The sequence below is a fragment of the Equus przewalskii genome, chromosome 23, assembly GCF_037783145.1.
Source record: "Equus przewalskii isolate Varuska chromosome 23, EquPr2, whole genome shotgun sequence".
NCBI lineage: Eukaryota > Metazoa > Chordata > Mammalia > Perissodactyla > Equidae > Equus > Equus przewalskii.
The window spans coordinates 5147291-5169605 of NC_091853.1; the positions used below are offsets into that span (position 1 = coordinate 5147291).

Below are 22315 nucleotides of genomic sequence, written 5' to 3' on the forward strand. Positions count from 1 at the left end.
ATTAGGACCTGTATCATGGAGGGCAGTGGAAAGGGGAAGTCACTGACACAATCAGATTTGCATTTTTAAAAAGTTTATAATAACAACAATAGCTATAGAGTTCAACACTCCATATTTATTACCTTATTTAATCTTTATAAAGATTAAATACTACTACTCCCCAATAGGTACTATCAATATCCCCATTTTAAAAAGTCTTGGAAAGATTAAGAAAGTTGCGTTAGTGACAAAGTTAGTAAGAAACACATTTACGGTTTTGAACCTAGGCGAGTCAGTTCTGAAGCCAGTGATCTTGATTATTAAGCTGCACGTCTTCTGGAAGGAGCTTGGAAGACATGTTGAAGTGAGAACAAACCTGGAGCCAAAGATACCCATGAAGTGCCAGTGCTCCTACTATACCCCAAAGAAGTGTCTAGACTTGTATTTCTAAGTCCTCTCCTTCAGTTCTCTCTTGACTCATGTCTAATCAGGCTTTCAACCACAGCCATTCCCTGAGATTGCTCTCACCAAAGTCCTCCACTTCACTAAAGTCAATAACCAATCCTCTGTCCTCCTCTGTTTGACCAATCAGCTGCTGGTTTTCCTCCTGCTTCCCTGACTATTCCTTCTCCGTTTCTCGTGTTGGTTCTCTCTCATCTCTCCAACCACCAAACCCGTGGAGTGCTTCAGTGCTCACTGCTTTTCTCTTCTTATCCGCCTTCACTGACTTGATGACCCAATCCAGTCTCTTAATTTTGATTACCATCTAAATGCTGGTGACCCCCAAATTTATATTTTCAGCCAGGACCATTCCCCTGCCCTGGGAATGTGCCCTCTTCCCAGCCAAATGCCTACCCGATATCTCCATCTAGTTGTTTAATAAGCCTCTCAAATTTTACATGTACCAAATTGAACTTCTGAAGTTCTCCTCCAAACCTGGAGAACTCTTCCCATAGCCTTTCCCATTTCAGGAAATTATAACTCCATCCTCCAGTTACTTAAGACAAAGACTCCTCTCTTCCTCTCACAACTCATATCCAATATAACAGGAAATTTTGTTGGCTTTACCATCAAAGTATTTTCAGCATCCTATCACTTCCATTCTATTATGCACCCAAACTACCACTGTCTCTCACCTATTTGATTGCAAAGGCCTCCTGTCTGGACTCCATGTCTCTTCCTTTTTCCTCTTAAGGCCTATTTTCAACAAAACAACTTAAGTGATTCTGTTAAAATTTGTGTCATTCAGGGGCCCAGCTAGAAACAGAATTTACTCCAGATGGGTGAATTCTTCACCCACTGCAGAGCCTTTAATGGAGGGGCCACTTACAACAGATTAACAACAAAGTTAAGAGAACAAACAAGAGAAAAGGAGGAATCCAGCGACTGGCAATGGCAGGAAGCAGTTGCATCCTCAGGACTGAAGATTCAAGGGGAGGAGATAGTGAGAACCCAATGTGAACTGTGACTCTAGGGGAGAAGTCACCCGTTAGGAACTGTGGTAGAGGAGAGGTGCAGCTGCTTCCAGAAATAGCACTAAAGCAGGGAAAGAGTGGGCAAGAAACGCTCTGAAGGCTCTCTCTTCTAACTCTCTGATTTCCTTTATGGGCCCCTTATTAATCAAACTGATGGGAAACCGGCACACCAATGACTGGGTGGTGCAGCCTGCAGGAGTCAGCCTCGTGGGATGAGCAGGGAAGAGTGAGAAGGGATGGTAGGCAGGTGAAGGTGGAAGAGGAGAGAAGATAACAAGCACAAAAGGACACAAGTCAGACCACGTCACTCCTCTGCTTAAAACCCTCCAATGGCTTCTCACCCCACTCAGAGTAAAATCTGAAGTCCTCATGTTGAGTGACAGTCTTCCACGAGCAGGCCCTGCTCCCTAGTCAGCTTTGTCCTCTGAGAGCGCCATTCTTTTCTGTAAGCTCAGCTATTCATTTACAGCAAGCTATTGTAATTCACCTAGCATTTCAAAATATTACAGTGGTAGGGATTTCGGAATATTAATCCTCTACATTTTCAGAAGCAGAAGGTCCAGCGTTCAGTAAATGTCAGTTAAACAAATGGATGGATCAACGAATAATCAAACCTCTCTTTGCTCATAAACTAGAAATGTCATTTTTTTTTAAGAGAAGGTTTTCCCTTTTTCGTTTTTTCAGTCTTACTATTTTACCGGATATCTTTGTTATTCTATCACTTGGCTGGACATTTCTGTTTTTCTTTAAACTATAGACAAATCCAGGATTTTCTCCAGGAAGCCAGTTGAAGTGTTCTGGAACCCAGCCAAAATTGTGTTCCAGTCCCAGGGTTGCATCATCTCCACACAGTATACCAGCACTTCAGCGCTTGTCAGAGAGAAGGAGTGACAGGGACCTCAGGTCCCATGCAAAGTGGGTTTGGGGGGCTGGGAGAAGGATATTTAGTGAACATTGTCAAATGTCCATGCAATCTATTCACTTTTCTATACATTTTAAATTCTGCTCTTATATCAAATTAGATTTCTAGAATCTAATTGGACCACATCAACTTAGCCCTTTGCTTAATTCCTCTCACTGAGTCCATCAATGCTATGTTTTTGGCTTTTATCAAAGCATTTTTCATATGGATACTTTTGAATCGTAGAGATAGCTCTTGTGTTTGTTGCAAACATTTTTCTCGAGAATACAGTGAAAAATTTGGTGTGAATTTAGTGCACATTCATCTACACTATGGTATATGATTTAGCCATAAAAAGGAATGAAAGATTGTTACATGCTACAATATGGATGAACCTTATGCTAAAAGAAAGAAGCCAGACACAAAAGGTCAGATATTCTGTGATTCCATTCAGATGAAATATCTAGAAAAGGTAAATTGATAGAGACAGAAAGCAAACTGGTGATCGCCAGGTGCTGTGGGGAGGGGGGATGGGAACTAATTGATTAGTAAGTACAGGGCTTTCTTCTGATGAAAATATTTTCAGCTAGATAGAGGTGGTGGTTGTGCAACGTTGTGAGTGCATTAAATACCACTGAATTGTACACTTTTAGATGGTTGCTTTTGTGTTGTGTAAATTTCACCTCAATAAAAAAAAAATAAAGATTAATGTACATTCAGCCTAAAGAGAAGATTTGGGATAGAAAAGGACACAGGGACATGTTAGCAGCCACTTGAAGGGTGGTCAGGGGAAGAGTGGTCATTAGGCTATTCTGTGGTCTCCAAAGGGTAGAACTAGATTAATAGGCAAGTTTTATAAAACCATTACAAAATCAGAGAGATTGGAACCAATGCTGGAGGACCATTTGCCCACTATGAGATGGTTGAGGGAAAGGTCATTGAATGTTATTGACAGCAGCAGCCCTAAGTCCGTAAAAAGGACCACTGACCAACCCTTCCCCAGCCCACAACCCGTCACACATGACCACAAGTTTAACTTGTTCACACCTGCCAAGCAAGGCTGCATTCACTGCAATTGCCAACAGCAGTTTATTGTGAGTGGAAGGAATGCACAGTCCCACACAACAACCAGGCCAGAGTTAGACCTAAATGTCCATCCACCTCCATGACCCTATCAAGACCAAATCCACAGTGACTGCTTTTTTTTCTTACACCTGGAGCATAAGCCCCTCTGATCACCTTTCATCTCCTAGACAGTTCACCCAAGTTGCCGTCTCCTGACCCAACCTTGATTTTCCCCAACTCTTCCTTGCCATCCTCTGGAATTCCTGCTTCACAATCAACAAACCCTTCATATGCTCCAGTTTCCTCTCCAAAACTTTCTTCTGCCTCCTTGCTTTACCAGCAGCCTGGCCTCCTGAGAACATCACTTCCCCTGCAGATCGCTCAAGATGACAGTGTTTATTCTCTTACGCTCCACACACCGCAGGGTCGGAAGGCAGAGTGGTGGCCTCCTTTATGATGAGCTCCTCTTACTGACCTTTGTTCTTCCAGCCTCTTGTAGAGAAATTGAAAAGAAGATATAAAATAACCCTACTTCTTTGAAGCTCGTGACCCTGAGATATACCATCTTCTCGCTGTCTTCATTGCAGTGACCTACCATCCCCTCAGGCGCTGATGACTTTGGCACCTCACTCCTGGTCTTCCTCTCCCTTTAAGCACCTCCTGTAATCCCATGTGACTCCACCATCCAGGTGCACAACCCATCCCACAGCCTGGATTCTCAGTTCTCCAATAACATTCTCCTCCACTAAGCTACCTTCTAACCTAGACACAGCCTCAACCTTGATGTCACCCAAAACTGTCTCAATGATAAAATCACACAGGTAAGCATCCCACTCTTTAGTCACAGTCTCCTATTCCTGCAGGTTTATTGCACAAGTACCTTGTTGCAACACTTGTTGATCCTACCTTACTGAGCCTCCAGGCCATAACTGTTCCTTTATTTCTAACCACCAGCTTTCTCCTTCTTTGTTTCCACTATATTCTGCACTGTTCCCAAACATATCTTGTCTCCCTAACTGGATTTTAAACTTTTGCCTTCTGAGACAACTCATTCCATTTGTGAAAAGCAGTCCTGCTACTTATGATGAGCCTAAATCTGCATTCGTTCATTCACTTGTTGATTTATTCATTCAATAAATATTTCCTGAGCGTCTACTATGTGTCAACACAACAATGAACAAGGTAATTTGTCCCTGTGCCTAAGGAACTTAGAGACTAGTAGGGAAGACAAATACTAAACAAGTATATAAATAATTATTTAATTACAATTAAAGGAAGGGAGAAAAGTATGGGCTGTGGGAGCATTAAAGAAATGACTTAGTCTAATGGATCAATTGTCCCCATTAGCAAAGAACCTGAAAGATGAGTAGAAGGCAAGCAGGCAAAGAGTGGGAGGCTCCTACATGTGGCGGAGGCAACTCTAGGCAAAAGAAGCCAGCACATTCAAAGGCACCAAAGTGGGCAGCAACAGCTCTCCACAGGGGCTGGAGTGCACTGCCTGAAGGGGCATGGTGTCAAATGAGGTTGGCAGAGGTAGCAAGGATTAGGTTTTGTATGGCTTGTGGGCTGCGCCAATGACTTAGAACTACATCACAGCATATCCCAATAGCATCCTAAGAACCTGGAAACTAATGAGTTTATGGGGATTTTATCATGTAATGGAGAGGCAATGACAGGGGTCCGTTCTGACATTAGTCAGTGGGAATGGAACACAGCTGATGAGAGTTATTAAAAGAACTATTGATAGGATTTGATACCATTGGCAGATCAGGGAGAAGAAAAAACCTCCTTCTTAAAGCCAAAACTCTACTGTGGTTTTATTCTGGGTTTTTTTTTGTTTTTGTTTTTGTTTTTTTGACAAAGACAGGGGACTGTCTTACCACTACATACCCCTTTGCAGTAAAATGATTTTATAAACCAGCAGAATGACTATATACATGCATATATGAAAAGAAAGATATTTTAACTTGTCTTGGCTTAGAATGTTGGAAAAGTGTAGATAAAATTTTGAGGTGGAATTGATACTTATTATTTCTAACTGAAACAGAACCAGAAGCTCTTGCTGTTTAGGTAAATTTTTGTTTTCTTCTGTGAAAAGCTCTCTTCTAATCCTATGGTACTAACACCAAGAATGGTTCCACTTCTCACTTCTGTGTCCATTGACTTGGGCATCTTACCAATGTCCATTTGACTTGGCATCTGTCTTTCTTCTGAAAAAATTTAATTTGTTCCATTTATTCTCTCCTTTTAGACCTGAGAAATCTAACTCTCTGTGCATACTCTTTCTGCATTTCAAGCTGATGTCTCAAGCGTGTGCCCACTTCAGTCCTACCTGGAAACAGCCCTAATTAACAGAATCTATCTTTGTTTTCCATTTTTTTCTTTAATTTTTTATTAATTATTACCTTTGAGCTAAGACGAAGTATAAAATCAAAGTAAAACTAACTTCAGCCTATGACAGTGTTAGAGCCACAATCTTTTTAGTCTGGGTAACCAAAATTTTTTAATTTTTAATTTTTGGTTAAACATTAAACCATGTTTTCTTAGAAATTTCAGATATTCTGATTCTTTGATAACAATGAGATTCTTGAGGTGGTTTTTAGCTTGGTTCACACCAGGCCTTGTGGATTGACACTACTCCAGAAGAGAGAAGACACATATTTTGGATAGGGGAAAAAACTAATCCGGCTCCAAGTCTGAAGAGTAACTGAGTCTGAAGAGTAAACGAAAGTGAGTTGGTTAACTTGAGCAACCTAGAATTGAGACTGGCATGAGGCAAAGACTCCAGGATAAGGACTCTGTTTCATTGATGTTGATGACTTTTTTTTAGATTATTAACATTTTTTCAGTTAACTGTACAGTATTGATGCAATAGCCTATCTGTATAGACTTCCCACCACTAGGATGGTGATAATCAAAAGGATAGACAAGTATTGGACAAAATGTGGAGAAATTAGAATCCACATGTGTTGCTTGTTGGATTGTAAAATGGTGCAGTCCTTTTGGAAAACAGTTGACGGTTCCTCAAAACATGAAACATGGAGTTTCATTTTCACATGACCCAATAATTGCACTTCTAGGTGTACGCCCAAGAGAACTGAAACCATAAGTCTACTCAAAATCTTGTACATGAACGTTCATAGCAGCATTATTCACAACAGCCAAAAAGTAGAAGCAACCTGAATATCCATCAATTGATGAGTGGAAGAAGAAAATGTGGCATATCCATACAATAGAGTATTATTCAGCCATAAGAACGAAGTAGTGATCCATGCTACAAACGGGATGAATCTTGAAAACATTATGCTAAGTGAGAGAAACCAGACACAAAAGGGCAAGTATTGTGGGATTCTATTTATATGAAATGTCCTGAATAGCAAAATCCACAGATGCAAAAAGTAGATTAATGGTTACCAGGGGCTGGGGGAGGGATGTTGGAGAGTGACTACTAATGGGTACTGGGCTTCTTTTTGGGGATGATAGAAACGTGCTGGAGTTAGTTAGATAGTGGTGATGGTTGCATGATCTTGTGAATATAACAAAAACTATTGGATTGTACACTTAAAAAGGCTAAATTTTATGGTATGTGAGTTACATCTAAATAAAATAGAATTTTATGAAAGAGCCCACACACAGAGCTAAATATAAACATGTTTATTTATCAAACTCACAGTGCCATGTCAAATACGATAGTATGACATAAGCTTAAATAAATACATACTTAAAAAACTACAAAATATTTTAAATCATAATTTAAAATATTTTATAAAACCCGAACACATAGCACATTTATATTTCACACAGCTATTTCCAATACAGTATATATAAATATTTACAACATTTATACAATTTCAGAGAAAATAAGAATTCGTTCCATATGGAGCCTGATCGCAATAGTTGTTTGTTTTTTATCTCCTTCATTTCCCAGATTTCTTTTGCCCCTTATAAACCTCTGCCATTCTGGGGCGGGCCCCGTGGCTGAGTGGTTAAGTTCACACGCTCCACTTCGGCGGCCCAGGGTTGCCGGTTCAGATCCCGAGCGCAGACATGGCACCACTCATCAGGCCATGTTGAGGTGGCGTCCCACATGCCACAACTAGGAGGACCCACAACTAAAATATACAACTATATACTGGGGGGATTATGGGGAGAAAAAAAAATTGGCAACATTTGTTAGCTCAGGCGCCAATCTTAGAAGAAGAAGAAAAAAAAACCTCTGCTGTTGTGATCCTTATCAAACCTCCCGGCTTATTTTTGTCTTTGCCTTTGCCAATATGTAGCCAGCACTTCTCTGAAACTTTGCTTTTTCAACACGTGCTAAGTTAATGGCAGTGTGGGAGAGATTTGATTCTCACGTCATCCTGCAAGGCTGAAGCAGCTTTGACAATTCCTGATCAAGAACTTCTCATTGCCAATGACCAACTGATAACAAGAGATTTCCTAGGAATTTTAAACTTCCTTATAAATAAATATGAATACTTGCTCATACGAGCATTCCTCTCTTCAAGAACACCCTAACAAACAGAATGAAGTAATTAGGGAATAATTATTAGACAGCTTCACGTTTTAAAAATCCTCTGGAAAAATCCTTTACACAGTGAGTTTCTATCATGGATTTAAATCTTAGGTAATATACAAGAATTAAACACTGACACACCACGCCTAACAGAATCTTGGTAGGAAGGCAAAGCACATCTACATTTTTTTCAACAAAGACATTCACAAAATTGTACCCTCATTTGTTTGCACTTATGCTTTCATCAAATCAGAACATTTGGCCTCATGGAAGTTTTTCATCATGGAAACCACTTATTTCTGAAAAAAATCCCTGACAGTGTGCAAGTGTGTGCCATTCAGGTTTTACTCTCCTGATACTACTCATGTTTTTAAATCGACCATAAAACATTTAGAACTTTACACTGGTTAACATTGTACATTGCTAGGGGACAGTATTTGCCTTTTCTTGAAATAAATTTACTACAGATGTAACTTGAGAATTTGTTAATAAACAAAGATCTAGGATAAGTAACTTTTACCCTAACATAGTCCTAACATTTACATATTTTAAAGTCCTTACCACACTTGTACTGAATTAAGAATTATAGAATTCATATTATTTTCAATGCAAGTAAAAAGAACACAATCTCTAAGAACACTTTAAAAAGTACTGAATCCCACAGGGATAAAAGTGATTAAGACTGCTTAGCAATCCTCGCAGAGTATTCAGTAGGATTTGCACCATTAACAACCTTTCTCATGAGTCACCTGTAAGTATGAAAAAATTGTGTTTTTTCCAAGTCAGTAATAGAATATCTTTGGCCAATTTGTTTCCTCTAAACTCTTGACAGTTATTATTCATCCCCATGACAGCAACAATGTAATCAGCAGTTGAAACACTGTGAGGGACAAAAGAAAGAAACAATGCCACAGCATCTTGTGTTTCTCCACCGAGATTTCACAGTGAGCAAGGGAGAATTAGAAAAGGAATTCTGAGATTCCAGAGCCTTGGTCTCTTCACTTTTGCTTGGAAGAGAATATCCTTTCCCTCCAGTGGCCAGCACTTTCCAGATCCTGAGACTATGAAAGAGAAAACTGAGTCTTTTTGGTGGCAAGCTGGCCTTGCCCACTGGATTTTGGTCTGTTGAAGTCCTCATGGGTGCTGCCTTCCCAGCTGTGAGGGTGGCAGGTGCAGAAGGTGAGAAGGGCCAGAGACCGTCTCTGCTGTCTTCAGGGTATCGCTCTAGTTCCCGGAAGGCACTGTGTTCCTGCAACTATAAGGATGCACGCCATCAGGAGACAGAATCTGCATACTAATTGGAGCAACAAAATACACCTGCTAACACAGATCACTACACACACTCTCACTGGGTAGTCCAAATATGAGCATCAAAATCCTATTCGGTTAGAGCAGTGAAAGTATTCTGCATAATTGTGTAGTGGTGCGTATGTCATTACACATTTGTCAAAACCCACGGAATATACAAAACCAAGAGGGAACCCTAAAGTAAACTGTGAGCTTTAGTTAATAACAATGTATCAATATTAGCTCATCAATCGTAACAAAATACCATACTAATGCAAGATGTGAACAATAGAGGAAATTGAAGGGCGGGAGTTTGTTGGAACTCTGTGTTCTCTGCTCGCTTTTTCTGTAAATCTAAAACTGCACAAAAATAAAGCCTATTAATTAAAAATAAATCTATTCAGAGGCGACTTGACCCTTTCAAATTCTTGCAAAGCAGAGCAGAGTGGTTAAGAATGCAGATTCTAGAACCAGACTGCTTGGGTTTGAATCCTGGCTACACCACTTACTATCTTTGAGATTTTAGGCAACTTACTTAACTTCTCTGTGCCTCATTTTCTTCATGTGTGTAATAAGAAAAACGGTAATAGTCCCTAGCTCACAGAATTCCTAGCTTAGAACAGTTCCAGAGCATAGCAAGTGCCATGTGTTAGCTGTCATTATTATTATTAACTTTCATAAATGAAATGGCTCAATAAAGCCCAGAGCTTTGTTCTTTTCCTCTCCTTCTACAAAGAAAGAAAACAGCTTTCCATAAAATGCCGTGAAGATAACGATTCCCCTGGCCCCAGAAAGGGGCAGGTTTGGAGGGTTCAAGAGCAACCGTGCATGTAGAGAGGATATCTTTTCTCAAAACCAGATGCAGTTGTCACAGATGCAGTCTTACCTGATTCCTTGGGACTTATGCTGACTCAGAAGGCATTTGGTAGGATCCATCAGACTGAAGGCTTTGGTAGCTGCTGTGAAACACATGAGAGCACTAAGTCAAGCACTGCTTTTCGACATGAAGAGAAAAATGTGTAGAATGTGCAATGGCATGCTTTGTACAAGAATGCGACTTACCTGGCAGGAACAAATTTCTTTGCTGCAAGAGAAAGAAAACCATTAATTTGGACTAAATGACTTTTAAGGACATATCAAATCCAGAGACAACATGACTCTATCCCTTAGTGGTTGCAAACTCAATGCCTTCAGGGCCCCAGAAATAATGGGAGCACAGACAGGGCTTGGAGGCAAGGGCACCACAGATTCCCATGCCAGCAAATAGCTATAGGCTCAGCTTGCCAGGTTTGTCTTCTGATTTTTCACAAGAAGTCCCAAATCTGGATTTTATGTGAAATTTCCTATTTTGTAAATGTCAGAACTTAATTCGAAAATTTTAAAATATTCTGTAGGCCAAACAAACCATGAGTGTGGCTAGATGTGTTTGCATCTTCCCTATGAGATACTCCCAGATTTAAGCCTGTATTCCAAATAAGTTTTTTGGATACATTTTATCCATTTTCCTGGGAGCACTAATCATGGCAGCCTCATTGCACAACTCCAAGGGGAACCCTAGAATTCAATGTGAATGGCATTCCCTGGAGTTGTACAATATTAACCCAACCAATGTTTATATTTCCTGAGACTCTTTCCACTTTGAGCTCTACTGTAAACCCTTTCCCTAAGGCTTCTGCTTAATTATGTTGCAGTTTGTTAGTGTTTGTCTAGTAACTAGATTCTAATTACTATTTAATATCCGCAAGAGAGAAGATGACCCATTGATGTGAAGAAAAGATTTTTCAAAAACATTTTTGGGGTACACTGGTAAACTCCCTCACCTTTCCTCCGAAGTCGTTTCAGAAGCCAGAAGAGAAACGATGCTAATGTCAAGAGGGAGGTTCCAGCAGCAGAGAGTCCAACTGTCAAGGGAATGTTGGATTTGGCGGTAGCTAAAGAAACAGAGCAGAAGACGGTCATGAGAAGGAATTGAACTTAAGGTCTTTCTATCCATTTGCTCTTTTCTCTGTACATTGATTACAATGTACGAAGCAGAAGAGCTGTCTAGTGCAATATGTGAGGAAGAGGCATGGTATTAAGGGCCTTTGAGATCTGCCCCAAACCACCTTTGCAAGCTTGTCTCCCACCACTGCCAGACCAAACTCTAACGTGCCAAGCCTTTTCACAGACCACACTATGCCCTGGTTAGTACTGCATGCTCTCTCTCTCAATTTCCCTCACTCGTTTTACTTTTCCCTCTACTTTTCCTTCTAGCTCTCCTTTTTCCCAGTTGTCAGAATTCTACCCATGCCGTCAACAGGTCACCTCTTCTGTTTTCTCTCTATTCTCATAAAATTAAATATTCACTAGTTTGTTAACCAGGGTAACCCTTCTGACCTTTCTGGTTTGGACATAATGGATAGTTCATTATTGTAGCCAGATAATTCCCGCTCTTCTCTCTAGTCCCCCAGGCAACCACCATCAATCAATGCTTCACCTTCACAGGTAGGCAGCATCCCAGACCAGTGTCCTGTGGCACCACATGTCAGAGCTGCAGAGCCATTGAGCGTCCATCCTTCAGGACATGCAAATGTACACACAGCACCAAACACAGGCTCCCCACTGCAGCTCATGCTGACCTTTCCGGGAACTGCCAGGCTTGCACATTGTACCACTGCAAGTGATAGGCACATGGGGAGAGGTTAAGAAAAATCTACTGGAAAACTTCTAAAACTGGCTGAAAAGCCACCAATACACATAACCTATAAGCACTACTTGGTTTTCACTATGTAGGAAATTAGGATCAAGCCCTCTGAGGCCATCTATGTTCAGCAAGGTATGAGGTACTTGATCTATACTCCTTAAAGTCTGAATTCCATCCTACCTTGGCAGGACGGGACCTCCTGTGTCCATTGTCCCTGCAATGTGCACTCCAATTGAGCTGACCCACGTAATTCAAAGCCTTCCTCACAGCTGAAGGCACAGGAGGACTTGTAGGTGAACTCTCCCGCAGCAGAATGGGTACACCTCACCAAACCACCCTGGGGCTGACGGACAGCATCACATCTCACAGCTGGAAGACATGAGCAAACACGTTAGAAGTGTATTTGTGTCAGGCAGCAATGGGTTACTCCAGGTAACCATGTCCCTATCACTTCAATAGTTTTTATCTTAAAAGAAAATAGAAACAAAAACTGTACCTTCACATGTGGGCTTCTCACTGTCCCACTCCCCTGTGGGGCCACACCGGAGCTTTTTGGATCCCTTCAACACAAATCCTTGCTCACAGGAGAATTCACAGCTGGACCCACTTTGGAAACTTCCAGAAGTGCTAGGACGACAACTCATGTAGCCTCTCTCTGGTCTGGACAGGGCTTTGCACTGTAAAGCTGAGACACCAAAATGATAGTCAGAAAATATTGTGGTGGAACTGGAGAGCACTTGGCATTTGAGGGGTGAATCCAGTTCATTTTTGACTAAGCAGTGCTCAGAGAGCTCAAGACTCTTCGTCCCTCCCTGGACAACTGGGAAAATGGCTGCGCTTTCTTTGAATTCCAATCCCCGCATTGACAATGGCACTAATTAAAGGACAGCTTTTAACAGGACTGGTGGTTCCTCAGCACTGTTCTGAGATGCGAAAAAAATTAGAGTTAAGAGAAAGATTTTATGTAGTCAGAGAGCAACTTATGGGTCCTGGATGCTTATGGGTGATGCCAAAAAGAAAGGAAGGGAAGAAGGCAGCCACGTAAAATTTGTCTGCTTTGCAGTTTGGTTTTGGTCTTGTGGCCTTTGCCACTGGAAATTGTTCTGTGCTGTATTTAGCTACGAGAATGCTGGTACCTGATGGTGAAAACTGCTTGTTTTCAATATCCTTGTTCTTGCTTTAAAGTGAATTAAATTTTAGTGCTTATGTATGCCTTAGGATCTCTCTATATGTGACACCACACTTGAAACATTCTCATCACTGCTAATTATGAGCAATTTCAGAAGAAAGGTATGACAAGAGTTTTAGAATCATTGTATCGTCAAAACACTATTTTTAAAATTTTCTCATGTGGTTTACCCTTAGATTAAGATTTCTGCCTGCTCCATGCCTATGTCTATAAAGTTAGTTTAGCACACAACAGTTAAGAAACCAGCAAAGCATCTACATACAATCCTTTCCCTGGACAAGCATTGGTTCCTCTATATGAGTCTCAAAGATATAAGATAAATGTTGCCCGTCAAATGTGATTGCTATAGTTAAAGCAGGCATCTGGTTGCATTTTAGCTGCCCAAGTTTCAAGGTTGCCGCTCTTTAAGAAAAGGAAGGTGTAAAGGAGAGACTTCCAGGCTTACCTTTACAAACCGGAACCTGCTGTGTCCATTGCCCTTGTGCAGTGCATTCAACCTGGGCTGGCCCCTGCAGCACGAAGCCTTCCTCACAGGTGAAGTTGCAAGATGAGTTGAAGGTGAACTCTCCAGCAGAGGAGTGGCTACAGCTCACAAAGCCATTCTGAGGATGGCCGACGGCACCACACGTCACAGCTGTAACACATATGCCCATTTACATTAGCAGGTCTGGCTTGCCCATTTCAAGTAGAGGTTGAGAAAAAAATGTTTACAGTAACTCTTGACAGGGAGCAACTCTACCTTTACACGTCGGCTTCTCGTTGTCCCAATTCCCAGATGAAGTACACTGGAGGTGCTGGGGTCCCGTTAGTTCAAACCCTTCCTGACAGTCAAATGTGCAGGTTGTGTTCCATGGGAAGCTTCCAGGGCTTTGGGAACATTGCATAACTCCATTGGCAGGATTCGTCAAAGCATCACACTCAACCACTGGGGATTTGAAAGAGCATCATGAATTTCACAGAAGAATGATATGTTCACTTCCTGTTGAACTGGAGTTTATAGCAGAGTGAGGGAGCTGCCTTCAAAGGGCAGACACCAAAGCCCTATGTTAATTCGTGGGGACATGCACACCTACAATAAAGCTTTTATGCTTTTTATATTCATGTTTTCATCTTCTCTGATTGATTTTTACTTTGACTATGCTGAGTGACCTCTCATCTATTTTATCATCTCTCTCATCAGGTCTCTGATCTATTTTACATAGGACAAAAGTGAAGAAAAAGCCCTTCTAGCTCAGGATTTATGAGTAGTCGTGATAGAAACAGTGACATATGCAGGACGTTCATTTATTTGAGCCCAGGAGGAGGACCTGGAGGAAAGAGTTTCTTATGTCTGTCCTAAAAGAAGACTGAGAGAGAAAAGGAGATATTGAGACTGCTTGATTATCATGGTCTTCAATTAGTCCATTGTACGAGAGAAGTTAAACAGGGAAAGAAGATGAGAAAGTCATTAAGATTTCTAGAGTGTGGTGCCACTGTTTTATACATTCCCTTAAAAATTACCAGAGCCTCAGACATACCCATTTCAAACATAGCATAAAAACTTCCTCAAACCAAGCAGGTACCACATTGGCTATATATATATATGGGCTGAGAGAACAAGTTTAATTAAAAACAACCACAAAAAGAATTTTCTCCAGAGTTTTGAAATGTTATAAGTTGGATAAAAACTGAGACAATGAGAGATGAGTTAGAGAACGTTCTGTGTGTTCTGAGAGAGATTTACCATGGCAGGCTGGAGGAGGAGCGCTCCACTCTCCGGAGGAAGTGCACTGCATGGCCTCTGTTCTGCTTGGGAGGTAGCCCTCTTCACAGCTGACCGAGCAGGAAGAATTGTAGCTGAAGTTCCCCAAAGGGTGGGTGCAAACAAGGCGTCCGTGCTCAGGAGCTTCCTGTGCTTGACAGGTCACAACTGAAAAGGCAAATCAGATCAGTTCTGCACCTCTCTCACCTTGTGTAGGAGAGAAGAACACTGAAAACCATAACTACTGTCTCCTGAATGTTTCCTATGAGCCAAGCACCATGAAAACATTATACCTGTATTTGTTCATATAATCCTAACCACAAGCCTGTGAAGTTGGTACTACGATTATCCCCATTTTGCAATGAGAAAGCTGGGACTTAGAGAGTTTAACTACCTTCTCCAGGTGCCATAACTAATAAGTGGTAAATCTGGGATTTGAACCCAGGAAGGTCTGACTTCATAGCCTCAGCTCTTAACCACCAACCATATGACAGCATATGCCCCAGGGAAGGGAAGACATGAAGACCTGACTGCAAAGCCAGCTAGGACACAAGATGGTGCCAGCATCTCAAGGGAAGGAGTGGGCGAAACCAAGACTTACCTTGCTCACACCTGAGTCCAGTAAAGCCAGGGTGGCACTGGCAAGTGTAGTTGTTGATGGTCTCCACACATTCACCGTGGCCACTGCAGGATGTATGGGTACAGGCAGCTGCAGAAAATACAATCCATGAGGAGGAGGATTGTTATTGTGCTTATAATGCAGTTCCTTTGAATTTAGGGTCAACAAGGTGCAACAAACACATCACCAAAGATACGGAGTGCCAGAGATTTTAACTGAAGTGCTTTACACAATGCCAAAGATGAGTTTTAGGCTCAACTATTTTAAACCTTGATGTTAATGTACGGATGTCAGGGGTATAGCTGTCACTGGCACCAAGAATAGAAAATTCGCTTTATCACAAACTCTGAAGATATCTCCTCTACCATAAATAAAAACAAGTAACTAAAATAAGTATTGTATGTGTCTGTACACACTTTATATATGTATAGACCTATATGCACGCACGTATGCATATATACATATAAATGCATTCTTGCCTACATTTGCACAAAAAAGCAAAAAGAGATACTTTATTAGTCAAGCAGAATGTTTTAAAACCATATCTTTTAAAACATAAAATTATCACAATAGAGACCAATTTTTGCATACTGTCAACAAATTGTCAAGATGCCCACCCAGTGAAATGACCTCCCCTGACGGCGTCCTGCTCCCTACCTGTGTAGCACAAGGCAAGCTTCTTTTTATTGCAATTCTCATCATTCCACTTGCCCGCATCCTTGTATCTCTTGATGTAGATCTCCACACAGTCCTCATTTTGCTTATTGTTCGGTTCACCTGGAGCCCAGTTCTTGGCTTCTTCAGTCAGAGGCTTCTGGGTCCCTATCCAGACCCACTTATCGTTGACCTTTCTGATTCCAATCCAGTAGTAACTTGATGAATGGTTGAATATGGAGTTGAGGTATTTAATTTCTTCCTGGTTTTGAATCGCAACCAGGTGCGTGTACCTTTGCTGACAATAAGCACTGGCCTCGTCAAAAGTCATGTTTGTTGTGGAGGCACTGTAAGACCAGGCGCTGCTCTCCTTAATCAGAAGCACTAAGGAGGAAAACGTGAAAGGAATGAGAAAGTTTAGTCCTGCCGTCGTTTGACTCTGTTGACTAGGGTTTTTACTGTCTTATTTCTGGCATACAGCGTCTTTTGGGATGACTCAAATGTTTTTCACCTTTTCCAAAGTAAGAAGGGGTATAGACGGGGGAACTGCCATTTATTGTGCATCTATTTTGTGATTGACCCTCCACTTGGTGCTTTACCTAGACTCACCCACCATAACCTATCAGAATACCCACTTCACAGTAGAATAATTATCAGGATAACTACACCTTATTGAGCATCATCTGAGCACTTTACATGAACCATGATACTGAATTCTCGCAATGCCTCTGGGAAATAGATTATTTCTGAACAACACTTTACACATAAGGAAGCTGAGACGCACAAAGATAAAGTAAATTGCCCCCAGTCCCAGGCATAACACATTGCGGGGAGAGGCCAGGGATGCTGCTACACATCCTACAATGTGCAAGCCCCACGAGGAAGAATTATCCGGTCCAAAATTTCAATAGTGCTGAGGAGAAGAAACCCTAGTGTAACTAATGACGTTGACTTACCAAGAGTGAGAGCAGAGAGAAACTGTGAAGCAATCATGACTTCAAGAGTCCTTCTCATCAAAAGATTAGACTTGAAATGCTTTTCTGGGGGAGGAAAAGTACAAAATTAATTATAGAAAGAAATCCTAAGTAGCCAGTTACTCACATCACTTCACAGTGAAGTTTATGGCAGCATCATAAGATTGTAGGTAAAGGATTCTGGGGCCACAATCTTTGTTCATTTCAAAGAAGGTAACTTGAATAAATACATACAAAATTTAAGATTTTCATCACTTAGGTCGAAGAGAAAAGCCAGGTTTTAACTAGTCTGAGTACAATAAGAGCTTGCCCAGGTCTTTTATCAGAAGATATTCTGCATATCTATTAATATTGATAGTCTATGTTTTATTGCCAAGGCTGCTCTAGTAAAGATTTCTTGCACTTACTGTTTTGTGAAGAGCTTGTTTCGGCGTCGGATTCCTCGTGTGTCACCGCTGCTGCTGTCTCGTTCCTCTCTTGCAGTGCTGATGTGAAGTCAGCCAAGAACTGTGGAGCACTGCTCCTGCTGGAGCCCTTTTATAGGCAGGCTCGCTTCCTGTGAATAATTGGAGGATATGTCCATCCCTAGTAAAGAGGAATTCCCCAGCTGCATCCAAAAAATTCCTGGGACTATCCGTAACGCTAAAAATTACAATGATCTCAGAAACTCTAAACCTTAGAACTAATTCTCCTTGGTTCATGCCTCCTTATTTTACATGAATTCTGTTAATATTACACAAATGTGTGGTTTTTAATTCTAATAACATAAAAGATATGTCTTTAAAAAGTTTTTTAACAATTGCTTATTAGCAATATCTCTCCCGTAATTGTGGTAGGAATTAGAATTTCATAAATGTAAGTGAACTAAGAATAGTTTTGTCGTCTATGGACCACTCTCCTCAATTTTCTCATCCACAGCTGGCAATAATGGCTTACCGCTCACTTTTTTTCTCTCTCTCCCCTACCAATTCAACCTGTTGTAAGTACTGTCTCACAGAGGAATGAATCACAAGGTTCATTCTCAGATTCTGTGCATAGTTATGGCAAAATTACTCGAAATGCTGTCTGTCACTTAAATGTTTGAAATAATACCCTGTTTCTTAAAAATAACAAAAACGGGAAACAGGCTTAGGTGTTTATGTCTAGAAAACACTCACGATTTGTTCAGTGAAAAAATAAAGATGAAAGCTATATATACTCATATTTAATTGACCCAAATTTTGTTCAAAAGTTTTAAAATATGAATGTGCAAAGAATAAAAACTGTACCAAAATGTTAACAGTGGCTATCTCTGGATGTTAGGATTTGGGGTAATTCTTATATCCTTCAAGATTACTTTCAGCATTTTCCAACTTTTGGAATAGGCTTCTATTACTTTTATGGTAAAAATAACACAGTTTCAAGAATCCTGTGTCCAAATGCCACTGAAAGGGATATATATATACATATATATATAAAAAATATTATTTATTCCTCCTCTTCATGTTGACATTTCTTTTGGGTAATTGTATATCCATTCCCCATCTCTGTACCTTGTCTAATTTAAGTAATAGAGACAGTAAATGGGCATCATTTTAATTTCCATAATCTGTAGGGTTTCAGAGATCAAGTGAAGCCAATATTCCATAATTACAGCTTTTTAAAATAGGAGATCTAAAACTGTGTCTCAGCAGACAAGAGTGGATAGTTGGGTGGGTAACAGGCTTAGTTTTCTTACTACTCGTTAGCCCTGGCTCTTTCTACATACACAAAAACAGTCAAGACCTAACCCAGAGAAAGCAGTTAAAATCCTTGATGCCCCATTAAATATCCATTGGGTATTTTGCATGTTCTTCTATTTAATTACCTAATCCTCATAACAGCCTATGAAATGAGCACTCTTATTATCCTCGTTTTACAGATGAGGAAATTAAGAACCCAGGATTTTACCTGACTCATCAGAGGTGCAGAGATAAGGCATTGAAACCCAGGCAATCTCCAGGGCTGACTCCCTTAGCTGCCACCATGGTTTCTCTTGTTGTTAAGGCCACCATGAGCCTCTCTGTTCTACCCAAGTCTTCCGTTCTGCCCAAGTCTCCAGTCCTTGCCCTTTTCTTCCCAAGAGCAACTTGATCATCCCAGCTCTCCGCTGGAGGGCTGTGTCCTGGATTCCGAGATATGAAAGCAGAAAGGGACCCTGGAGGCAGTGAGCAGTAGAGAAAAGATGCAGTGAGAATGGACCCTGGGTCCTCAGCATACAGGGATCAAGTGGACAAAGAAACAAGCAAGGCAGGCTGAGCTATACCTGGGAAAAGCTGTCAAGGCCTACACCACACTTCCAGGAGATCCTGATTCAAAAGCAAATTCTCTCTACGGCTAGAGGGCAAAATGATTATTTTAAATTTACATTGACAGAACTTCAGGGAGGGAACCCGATAACAGGAGCCCAAATAAGAGAAATAAAGAGCGGAAGAGATTTGTAAGCAAAGGTAATTTATTATTGTTAGCAGCAGAGGTATGATATTCCAAACCACTCACCCTGACAGCCAATCTGCATTCTCTCAGAGTATTCTCTGTGTCCCTGCCACTGAGGTTGAAAATTAGGTCCCAGGATACTGGGAGCTGAGGGGCTTTCTTCAGGCTCCAAGATTGATGAAGAAGCCATAGACAAACCCAGTTTGCCTCTCATAGAGAGACCCCAGCACAGTGAGGGGCAGGAGTGGGATGACAGCTGGACTGTCGCCCCTTCACCTGCTTTTTCCTGTCAGGATCTGATGAGGGGCACCCACTTGTTGGAGATGGAGGAATGGTTTGAAGAGGAAATTGAATGAGAGTTGAATAGCAGGGGATGTTGAATATTATTTCCCGCTCCCCAAATAAACCTAATTTCCCCAAATAACAGGCTGCTAGAGGTGCCTCAAGACTCCACCAAATCTCCCAAGCTCTGAGGATGTAGCCTGCTGACTTGGGGCTGCTCAGTTTTCAACTCTGGTTTCATTTGAACCCTTTTACAATCTCCATCTTGAGAGAGCCAAAGAGAAAAGTAAAGAAGCCGGTGCAAACATGGGCACACCCCAGGCTCCACCGGGCCTATTTCATCTCTGAGGCGCCACACTTCCCGGCCTCATCATCGCCTTTCCTGGAAGGTCCTTGCTCTCTCCTCTACATACTTTAATGGGACATCAAGGGCTATACGCACTTTTGTTTCTGTGCCCAAGCCAACTCATTCTCACCTTTATGGCAAAGGGGCATCCCTGATGGAGTGAGAGAGAGGCAGAAAAAAGGATTTTGGCTTCCCCAAGACAAACGTTACAATTTTATCCAAGGCCATCCTGTACACGGTCAATAAGCTAGGGACAGATAAAAGCTATAGACAGGAGATTATTGTGTTTAATGGAAAGTAGGACCGGCTATAACCACATGTGGCAAGACCATCTGTCAAGGTATGAATTTAGCTTTGGTTTCTCACTGCTGAAGGGAGCTGCAAGCATGGGGAGTGGCCTTGCTGAGGCTCTAGTTTTTCTTACCTGTGGGCACAGTGCTGGGCACTTATTTTTTTAAAGCCTTGGTACCTTTTCCCCAAAATCTAGTCTGCTAACATCTAAGGTACTTCTGCAGAGTCTAAGGTAGGGAGAAGAAATCCCAATAAAGATTCAGTCCTATTTGCAGAACACAGATGTGCTATTTCTTCACACCCCAAATCATGAAATAAAATTAATACCAATGTATCATCATCGTATAGAATGGCATTTCTTATTTGATCAAAGCATAAGCATATTTGATGGAAAATTGGTCTGGTTCCCTCTAAATTCATTCCCCAGGAAGGCATGTTCGTTCATTTGGGATTTGTAGACATCTTAGAAGATCAGGTAGGAGCCTTGGGCTTTCTCTCGGTTTGTGCTCCCGCACACAGGGGGAAGAGTGCGGTTCTCAGACTTCTGTCATATGAAGACTCACCTGGGCAGCTCATTTAAAACACGTGTCTTCAGGTCCAACACTCAGAAACTCTGACTCAATAGGTCTGGGGTGGGCCTGGGAAGCTCCACGTTCAATGAGTAGCTCAGGTGATTCTAATACAGATGCCCAAATCACCCCACACTCTGAAATATGCTGGTCCAGGGCCACCTAATATGGGAGATAATATCAAGAGGACCCACGGCAGGTGCACAACTAGGCGGAGAATTTTGACCAAAATATCATTGGAGCTAATCCTGACACCCTCTCTGCTGGAAGACCACAGACGTCATTTGTAACAGTGGGGCAAATCTGAGGAATATCTAGGATGCGTCTGCATTTTGAATTCCTCGTACACAGAAAGTAAGTGGTTTTTAACCAAACAAAGAGAAAGTTCTAAAGAAGTAACATAACTATGTATTTTAAGTTAATCTCTTTTCTCCTCTGATTCAAAAAGATCCTCTAATTCCCCTTTCTGAACTTCCTAGATGATTCTGAGATTTATAATTTTAATGAGTTTCTTTGCTTCCTATTTGGCAACACCTTATCTTGAACCTTCCGTTTTTCTGTTTTGGGCTCTAAGAACTAACTAATGGGAATAGCTCCAAAATGAGCCAACTCCGGAGATTTCCCAAGGCGGAGGAAAGAAGTTCAAGTGGACTTGGGAATGAACGGAGCTGTTCCTGACTGAGCTGGCAGTTGTTAACAGAAGGAGAAAATGCCCCTGGATTTTAGAAAAGCCCCCTGCTTGTTTTCTTTGGCCACTGTGCTGCTTGTTTTGTAAGACAGAAGTTTCCTAAAGGGCTATTATTAGCTTTGCTTTCAGTGCCTCACACCAGAAAAATTCTAGCCTGGTCACTTGTTGAACAACGAGAGATTGCTGTCTTACATTAATTAGACCTGTGACTTGGAGCAAGCTTCTTTGCCTCTTTAATTAAGTTCCAGATTTCCCATCTAAGAACCAAAGGTACTTGACTACAGTCCCTACCAGCTGTAATATGTTATGACATGTTAAATATAGGAAAAGACAGTAGTTTAAATCCAAGTGTTCATTATTTTTCCTTGCTGGGAAGTTTTTAGCTAATAATTAATGATGATTCCATATATAACGTGCCTACTGTGTGCCAAGCACTTTACATACATTTCTTCATACAAATTTCACAAAATGAAAGGTAGACATTATTATTTCCTTTTACAGAGGATGAAACACAGACCTAGAGAGGTTAACTTGCCTGTTTTTTCAATTAATAAATGATCGAGCAGGAATTCAAATCTGTGTCTGAGTTATTCTAAAGCCCA

The 22315-nt window shown here is 41.2% G+C and overlaps 1 protein-coding gene across 2 annotated transcripts; it reads right to left on the reverse strand.

Annotated features, from left to right (window-relative positions):
* Positions 1-7059: 7059 nt before the first annotated feature.
* Positions 7060-19259, reverse strand: SELE (selectin E). 2 transcript variants are annotated; one of them, XM_008525540.2, is made up of 15 exons: positions 19013-19259; positions 17491-17639; positions 17066-17149; positions 16113-16493; positions 15438-15545; positions 14819-15004; positions 13835-14020; positions 13541-13729; positions 12403-12591; positions 12087-12275; positions 11700-11876; positions 11044-11154; positions 10286-10307; positions 10110-10182; positions 7060-9191 (listed from the first exon to the last, which is right to left on the reverse strand). In XM_008525540.2, the coding sequence occupies exons 3-14, from the start codon at positions 17121-17123 to the stop codon at positions 10125-10127; spliced, it is 1854 nt and encodes a 617-aa protein (XP_008523762.2). In that variant the 5' UTR covers positions 17124-17149; positions 17491-17639; positions 19013-19259; the 3' UTR covers positions 7060-9191; positions 10110-10124. The 2 variants fall into 2 exon arrangements, with proteins under 2 accessions (XP_008523762.2, XP_008523763.2); XM_008525541.2 differs by lacking the exon at positions 19013-19259 and having other exon boundaries at positions 10110-10179; positions 17491-17600.
* Positions 19260-22315: the final 3056 nt, after the last annotated feature.

Coding starts and splice junctions, on each gene's coding strand:
- SELE (XM_008525540.2), bottom strand. CDS start 17,123: ATGAGAAGGACTCTTGAAGTCATGATTGCTTCACAGTTTCTCTCTGCT. Junction 12,276..12,402: donor TGAGAAGCCCACATGTGAAG/GTACAGTTTTTG, acceptor CATGTCTTCCAG/CTGTGAGATGTGATGCTGTC. Junction 10,308..11,043: donor GAAACGACTTCGGAGGAAAG/GTGAGGGAGTTT, acceptor TTTCTCTTGCAG/CAAAGAAATTTGTTCCTGCC.